General features: G+C 47.5%; 1 protein-coding gene across 1 annotated transcript; it reads right to left on the bottom strand.

The window, feature by feature from the left end:
* Positions 1-908: 908 nt before the first annotated feature.
* Positions 909-5,381, bottom strand: LOC125521687 (proteasome subunit alpha type-7-A). The gene is made up of 3 exons (XM_048686741.2): positions 5,076-5,381; positions 4,552-4,966; positions 909-1,284 (listed from the first exon to the last, which is right to left on the bottom strand). Exons 1-3 carry the CDS (start codon positions 5,246-5,248, stop codon positions 1,123-1,125), a joined length of 750 nt encoding a protein of 249 aa, XP_048542698.1. The 5' UTR covers positions 5,249-5,381; the 3' UTR covers positions 909-1,122.
* Positions 5,382-8,234: the final 2,853 nt, after the last annotated feature.

The following is an 8,234-nucleotide window of genomic DNA, read 5'->3' as shown; positions in this document are numbered from 1 at the left end:
GCGCTTTAGTTGGGCGCGGCCGGTTTAGCTCTTTCGCTTGCGTATTCAAAGCGAGGTAACCACCCCGTCACAAGACCTTGCTGCACTTATGTCCATCACTTGTTTTAGTTATCATCTTTTCTTTTCTTTTTCTGTTTTGGTTTGTTGTTTTTTTCTGTTTTCTGTTTTTGTTTTTCTTCTTCCTTGTTTGATGTTTTTGTTCAAATCCATCCACATTAAAAAAAAATTATGAACTTTTTTCTAATTCAATGAACTTGTTTCAAATTTAATAAAAAAATTCAAATTCAATGATTTTTTTCCAAATTCAATGAATTTTTTCAAGATTGATGAATTGTTCCTTCAAATTTGTGAACTTTTCAAAATCGATGAACTTTTTTCAAAACCAATGATTTTTTACGAAAATGAAGAACTCTTTTCCGAAAACAATGAACTTTTTAAACTTTTTCCAAAATTGGTGAACTTTTTTATGTTTGTGAACTTTTCTTCAAAAATGATGAACTATTTCTCAAAATCGATGAACATTTTTTAAGTTGTGAACTTTTGTCTCAAAATCAACGAATGATTTTAAATTAATGATTTTTAAAGAAAAAAAATCTAAATTATAAATAAATAGCACGGCTATACTAGTTCACATATTGTTAGCGCTATTAAAATCACGGTTGTTCAGCTAAGCATGAAGAAGGCTTGACTTCGCGTGCGATGCGAGTTCGATTCCTAAAGCAGCTCCCCAATTTTTTGCGTTTTTATGTCGATTTTTTGTTTGTTCGCTGCGCCGAACAGGGGCTCCCGCTCCAAGGCTCCAATGTGCAATTCTTCTTGAGAAACGGCTACGGCCTGGTACTACTACTACAAAAGTTGTAGGTTATCTCAGCCCACTTATCATCCACGGCCCGGTAACGCCCATTAGCTAAGCTTCCGGTAACACCCCCATTAGCTAAGCTTATACAGTTCGCACAACATGACGGGGATAAGCCCATTAGTCCAAGCACCTCCGTCAGCAGTAAAATAAACAACCCTCGGCCAAACAAGTCCTTCGGAAACAGTTAAAACAAATAGACAAGCTGTGAACATAAACAGAGCTAGAGGAGCCATGTGCCACGACTGTGCTAAATCATTAGTACATTATGTGTCTTTCGGGCCACCCTTCTTTGCAGCCTCAGCAGCGGCCTTCTCTGCTTCAATCTCAGCAACATACTCATCGATCTCCTCTTCCTCAAGCTGGCGAAGACCATCTTTGTGCGTCATCACAGCAATCTCAATGTTCTTGCCACCACTCTCGACAACCTACAGAGAAGGGGGGAGATCAAATCAGTGTCATTTCGACAATATAAATGGAAGACAAACCAAATATTTAGGCTGAAGATACAAGAGGATATGCATTTCAACATACAATTAATTGTGATCAAATTATAATGTTAATTTGAGATGTTATCTTAGATGGGAAAAACTTGAGATATTATTCAAGGCAGATTTAAGCTGAAAATACAAGAGGATATGCCACTCTCGACAACCTACAGAGAAGAGGGGGGGGGGGGGGGGGGGGGGTGTCAGAGACAATTATCAATAGAAGACAAACCAAAGATTTAGTCTGACGATACAAGAGGATATGCATTTAAACATGGGATTAATTGTGTCAATTGTAGTGTTAACTTAACATGCTAGGCAGAGCCAGCAAAAGCCTAGGGCTAATCCAGGTTAAACACTGTACTCTCATGTAATGTTTGCCTTCCCACTGAGGATTTACATGGATTTTTGGTCACAGGTCTCGGGCAACACAGCAACAGGCATGGCCGACCCAGACATATTATCTCTGTCCATTATCTGAGATGGAAAATGCCAGCTCTCCGGGACATATATTTGGGATGGCAGATATGCATTTGCCTCCAAAGATACTACAAAGACCACACATTTATACTACATCTTATATGCGCTACAGTACTTCTGGGAAACCTCTGCCAGCCAAGAAGTAATACTCCCTCAGTACCACAATATAAGATGTTATGATAACCAATATATGAGTACGTTAGTCGTAACAACACCTTATATTATAGGACAGAGGGAGTGGCTTTCTTTCACTAAATGAGTCACAAAGTATGCCAGTTACACAATGTGCAATGATACACAAGTACAAAAGCAACAATAGAGTCAACGCAGTTACATGCTCTGTATGCTATACAAAAGCAATAATAAAATTGGCAAAGCACAGCCAAGTTTTCAAAATTTTACGTACACAAGTATTAGAGCATCTAGAGCCGCGGTTGCCTAATTTGCGGCCCTATACGCCCGCGGACGTATCCGGGCACATCCGCGGACAGTGACCAAGCAGCCCACATTTGCCCCAGTCCACAACCACACCCCCATTTGTCCGTCCCCAAATCCATACAAAAGCATGCAAACTACGTAGATCATCATAGAACATATAAACATAGCAATCCGACGTAGATAGGCGTAGGCGTTGGCGGCGGGTGGAGCATCGTCGTCAGTCGTGCCACTGCCGAGGAGGACGAGGAGAAGATGATCAACGCCATGCGACGGGCGGCGTGGGGCTGCTCCCTCACGAGCCATGCGGCGGCAAAAGCCGCCAGCCTCTGACTCACCAACCTCTCGGACTCCTTGAGCCCGATGCAGAACACCACCACATTTTTGCAAAGCCGTCGACGGGCGTCCGTCTTTGCCGAGGTGTACGAGCAGCGCATGGCATCGCGGAGGGTCTCGTCGTCGTCGCTAGCGGACGGTAGCGGCTCTGGCGTAGATCTGCAGGACCCGCAGCCAGAGCGGATGGAAGTGGCCTGCGCTGCCCTCTGTAGTGATACGCGCGACCCTCAGACTCCAGCTGCCTTGCAGGCACGAGCAGCCAGCGCCACCCGGAAGGAGCAGCTGCTGGCGGTGCCGGCGCCACTGATCGCCACGCGGCCTAACCGGGGAAGGCATGGACCGCGTCGTGCGGCCGCAGGCTAGAGCGTTGCTGCAGCTGCCCACCCGGGCCGCCGGCAACACCAACGAGGAGGAGCTCCCGCCCCGGTCCATCCGCGAGTGGCGGAGGGCAATGCGGAGTGCTAGCTCCTCGTCGTCCGGCGCAGACGAGCTCGAGGAGTCCATGGAGAGCGCCGCCTAGTCGATATCGTCGGAATCGCTGCCGGATCCGTTCCAGGCCATGGCGGAGAGGAGGGGATGGGGCAGAGAGAGGAGGGGGAGGAGATGGCAGTGGAGAAGAGTGGTCAAGAGAGTGAGGTTTGACTAGGGTTCGGTCGTCCGGCTGGGGTATTTGTGGGGACAAGGGTGGGGACTGCGTGGGCCATAGTGGACCAGTCCGACGTGGCGGCGGTGTCCAGACGCGTCCAGGCCTTTCCATATCTGCCCCACATATGGGCTGGGTATGGGGGTTGCCGGACAGTCCGGACGTTTGGGCTGCGTTTGAGGAGGCTGGTGTGGCTTGTTTCTGTCCAGGCAGTAACCGGGCAGGCCGACCGGGCGTTTGGGGTGGATATGGGGCGTCCGGTTGTAGATGTTCTTAGACTATTGACATGAGAGAACCGACTTTTGAAAGAAAATTATACTCAAATAGCCCCTCTTTAAACTTTTATAAGACGTTTTAGGTCACTCAGAGGGAGTACTTGCAATAACATACAAGTGTAGATGAAATTGGCATTGCAAATGAATTTATTGCTGAGACTGCAGGAGCAAAACAACAGATGACGCCTATGAACATGTACTCTCGTTAGTGCAGATGAACAAGTATCACCCTAAAGTGGCAAGCACACACATGAATCACTCCTATCTCACTCAATTTTAGTTTCATTGCAATTTGAATGCAGTCGATAAAAACAGACATAGGAACTTGATCTAGCTTTGTACTAAAGTGAGTTTTATAACAAGTAAACCATGACTAACAACAAGCACTTTGCTGGCTGAGCAAAGAGAATGCATATAAAACTCTAGACATGAGCTTTCCAGTTAGGTCAGTCAATTGGCATATAATCACTTGTAAGAATTGGAAAAAAAAATCCTCCCCCATTTGTCATGTGTTAGAACGTCTATCTTCACATGAGCAGTTACTAATATAATATTTTGAATGCAACAAGCATCAGGAAACTGACCTAAGTTTGTATTAAAAGTGAGTTCTATAACCAGTAAAACATGACTAACACCAAGCACTTCGTTTGTTGATAAAACAAAAGAACACACAGAAACTCTAGACATGCGCATTCCACTAACACCTTGAGTAAGGGCAGCTAAGTTCCATTGTCAGCACCGCATGGTGCGGCAATTAATCAGTCAATTGACATATTATCATTCAAAAGAATGAAAATGTGTCCTTCTCATATGCTTAGGTTCTTTTTTTTTGACAGTGTGTCCTTCTCCTATGCTAACTACTCTCCATAATCCATCTGGCATCTCTTGGAGCATCTGTCCTCAGATGAGCCATTACCATTTTTTTGATTGACACAACTATTGGTATTCTGCTTCTCGCACATTTAACAAAAATACAATAAAATGGCAGTATGATTCTAGCTCCTGGTCGGATAGGATAATATGTTGTGAGGTAGTTACCTCAAGGAGGGCTCGGATGGTAAGCTTGATGGTCTCCTTGCCGGACGTCTCCTTGTAATTCTTCTCAAGGAATTCGCGCATGGAGTTGGAGTTGCGGCCGGTGGCGTTGGCCTTCCAGGCGGAAAAGGTGCCGGAGGGGTCGGTCTGGTACAGCGCGGGCTTCTCGGTATAGGGGTCGAAGCCAACTATGAGCGTGGAGAGCCCGAACGGCCGCACCCCTCCGCTCTGCGTGTACTTCTGCTGCAGGCCGGCGATGTAGCGCGTGATGTACTCGACAGTGACGGGGTCCTCGACGGTGAGGCGGTGGCTCTGGCACTCGACGCGCGCCCGGTTGATGAGCACGCGCGCGTCCGCCTTCAGACCCGCGCAGGCCAGCGCGATGTGGGTGTCCAGGCTCGCGATCTTGCGCACGGACCTGGGAAATTCGAGGGACGGGGGGATTCCCGGTTAGAAAACCACGAGATCCGGTCGATCCGGCGGCGTATGCGCGGGGAGGGGGAACGGACGGGTTTTAGGTCGCCTACCTGGAGTCCTGGAGCTTGGGGGTGGACTTCTTCTCGACACCGAGGACGACGGTGTCGACGCCTCGGACGCCGACGGCGGCGTTGCCCTTGCGGACGGCCTCGAGGGCGTACTCAACCTGGAAGAGGTGGCCGTCGGGGGAGAAGACGGTGATCGCTCGGTCGTAGCGGGCCATCGGTGCTGGTGCGCGTCGTCGCCGGTGACAGAGGCTTTCGCTTTGGGGAGTTCCGGTGAGTATATGTTTGTTTACTTTCGCAGTCCGGCACGGCCACTGAGACTCTGTTCTGTTCTGTCCTTTCTTGCGAGAGAAGAAGGTAAACTACATAGGCAAGACTAATTCCTCCAAGGGCTCCTTTGATTATTTTCATAGAAATTTAGAGGATTAGAATCCTTTAAAAAAATCCTACGTTTCTGTTTGATTCATATGATTGAATCAAATTATATAGGAATTTTTTCTAAGTTATATAGGAATTTTTTTAAGATTTTCCTTAACCACTTCCTATTGGGTTTCTAGCATCCACTCAAAACTTTTTAAAAGAACTCCTTTATTTTTCCATTATATGATGCAACCAAACAATCCCAAATCATCTAGGATTGAGATGAAAATGGCATTCCAATCATATGTACTTTCTTATTGTATTTTGAGAATCATGTGAATCAAAGAGGTTCTAAAAGAAGGGATACAATATGGATTCCGAGCATGTGAACTCGTATGATCCAGTCCGGACTCTAATTCAGTTTCAACTTTCAAGTCCCCGAGGATGAAGACTGCACTTCTCACCTGAAACTACTAGTCTGGCCCAAATTGAAATCAACCTGAAGGCGCGTGAGAACTCTGTTGGGGAACGTTGCAGAAAACAAAAAATTTCCTACGGTTTCGCCAAGATCCATCTAGGAGTTCATCTAGCAACGAGTGATTGGATTGCATCTACATACCTTTGTAGATCACGCGCGGAAGCGTTCAAAGAACGGGGATGAGGAAGCCGTACTCGACGTGATCCAAATCACCGGAGATCCTAGCGCCGAACGGACGGCACCTCCGCGTTCAACACATGTACGGTCAGCGTGACGTCTCCTCCTTCTTGATCCAGCAAGGGGGAAGGAGAGATTGAGGAAGATGGCTCCAGCAGCAGCACGACGGCGTGGTGGTGATGGAGCTACAGTACTCCGTCAGGGCTTCGCCAAGCTCTACGGAGGAGGAGGAAGTGTTGGAGGGGGAGAGGGAGGCGCCAGGGCTTAGGTATGGCTGCCCTCCCTTTCCCCCACTATATATAGGGCCAAGGGAGAGGGGGGCGCAGCCTTGGCCCTTCCTCCAAGGAAGGGTGCGGCCAGGGAGGAGTCCATCCTCCCCAAGGCACCTAGGAGGTGCCTTCCCCCTTTAGGACTCTTCCTTTCCCTTATCTTTGGCGCATGGGCCTCTTGGGGCTGGTGCCCTTGGCCCATATAGGCCAAGGCGCACACCCCTACAGCCCATGTGGCCCCCCGGGGCAGGTGGACCCCCGGACCCCTTTCGGCACTCCCGATACAATACCGATAATGCGCGAAACTTTTCCGGCGACCAAAACAAGACTTCCCATATATAAATCTTCACCTCCGGATCATTCCGGAACTCCTCGTGACGTCCATGATCTCATCCGGGACTCCGAACAACATTCGGGTTACTGCATATACATATCCCTATAACCCTAGCGTTATCGAACCTTAAGTGTGTAGACCCTACGGGTTCGGGAGACACGAAGACATGACCGAGATTGCTCTCCGGTCAATAACCAACAGCGGGATCTGGATACCCATGTTGGCTCCCACATGCTCCTCGATGATCTCATCGGATGAACCACGATGTCGAGGATTCAAGCAACCCCGTATACAATTCCCTTTGTCAATCGGTATGTTACTTGCCCGAGATTCGATCGTCGGTATCCCAATACCTCGTTCAATCTCGTTACCGCCAATTCACTTTACTCGTACCGTAATGCATGATCCCGTGACCAGACACTTGGTCACTTTGAGCTCATTATGATGATGCATTACCGAGTGGGCCCAGTGATACCTCTCCGTCATACGGAGTGACAAATCCCAGTCTTGATCCGTGTCAACCCAACAGACACTTTCGGAGATACCCGTAGTATACCTTTATAGTCACCCAGTTACGTTGTGACGTTTGGTACACCCAAAGCACTCCTACGGTATCCGGGAGTTACACGATCTCATGGTCTAAGGAAAAGATACTTGACATTGGAAAACTTTAGCAAACGAACTATACGATCTTGTGCTATGTTTAGGATTGGGTCTTGTCCATCACATCATTCTCCTAATGATGTGATCTCGTTATCAATGACATCCAATGTCCATAGTCAGGAAACCATGACTATCTGTCGATCAACGAGCTAGTCAACTAGAGGCTTACTAGGGACATGTTGGTGTCTGTGTATTCACACATGTATTATGATTTCCGGATAACACAATTATAGCATGAATAAAGACAATTATCATGAATAAGGAAATATAATAATAATGCTTTTATTATTGCCTCTAGGGCATATTTCCAAAAGTCTCCCACTTGCACTAGAGTCAATAATCTAGTTACATTGTGATGAATCGAACACCCATGGAATTCTGGTGTTGATCATGTTTTGCTCTAGGGAGAGGTTTAGTCAACGGATCTGCTACATTCAGGTCCGTATGTACTTTACAAATATCTATGTCTCCATCTTGAACATTTTCACGAATGGAGTTGAAGCGACGCTTGATGTGCCTGGTCTTCTTGTGAAATCTGGGCTCCTTGGCAAGTGCGCTCCAGTGTTGTCACAGAAGAGTTTGATTGGCCCCGACGCATTGGGTATGACTCCTAGGTCGGTGATGAACTCCTTCACCCAAATTGCTTCATGCGCCGCCTCCGAGGCTGCCATGTACTCCGCTTCACATGTAGATCCCGCCACGACGCTCTGCATGCAACTGCACCAGCTTACTGCCCCACCATTCAAAATATACACGTATCCGGTTTGTGACTTAGAGTCATCCAGATCTATGTCGAAGCTAGCGTCGACGTAACCTTTTATGACGAGCTCTTCGTCACCTCCATAAACGAGAAACATTTCTTTAGTCCTTTTCAGGCATTTCAGGATATTCTTGACCGCTGTCCAGTGTTCCTTGCCGGGATT

The sequence above is a fragment of the Triticum urartu genome, chromosome 7A, assembly GCF_056163025.1.
Source record: "Triticum urartu cultivar PI428250 chromosome 7A, HENAU_Tu73, whole genome shotgun sequence".
Classification (NCBI taxonomy): domain Eukaryota; kingdom Viridiplantae; phylum Streptophyta; class Magnoliopsida; order Poales; family Poaceae; genus Triticum; species Triticum urartu.
Note: the sequence above shows the minus strand (reverse complement) of the source record. Positions and strands in the feature narration are given on the sequence as shown.

Coding starts and splice junctions, on each gene's coding strand:
- LOC125521687 (XM_048686741.2), bottom strand. CDS start 5,248: ATGGCCCGCTACGACCGAGCGATCACCGTCTTCTCCCCCGACGGCCAC. Junction 4,967..5,075: donor CCCAAGCTCCAGGACTCCAG/GTAGGCGACCTA, acceptor CGAATTTCCCAG/GTCCGTGCGCAAGATCGCGA. Junction 1,285..4,551: donor CCATCCGAGCCCTCCTTGAG/GTAACTACCTCA, acceptor CCTTCTCTGTAG/GTTGTCGAGAGTGGTGGCAA.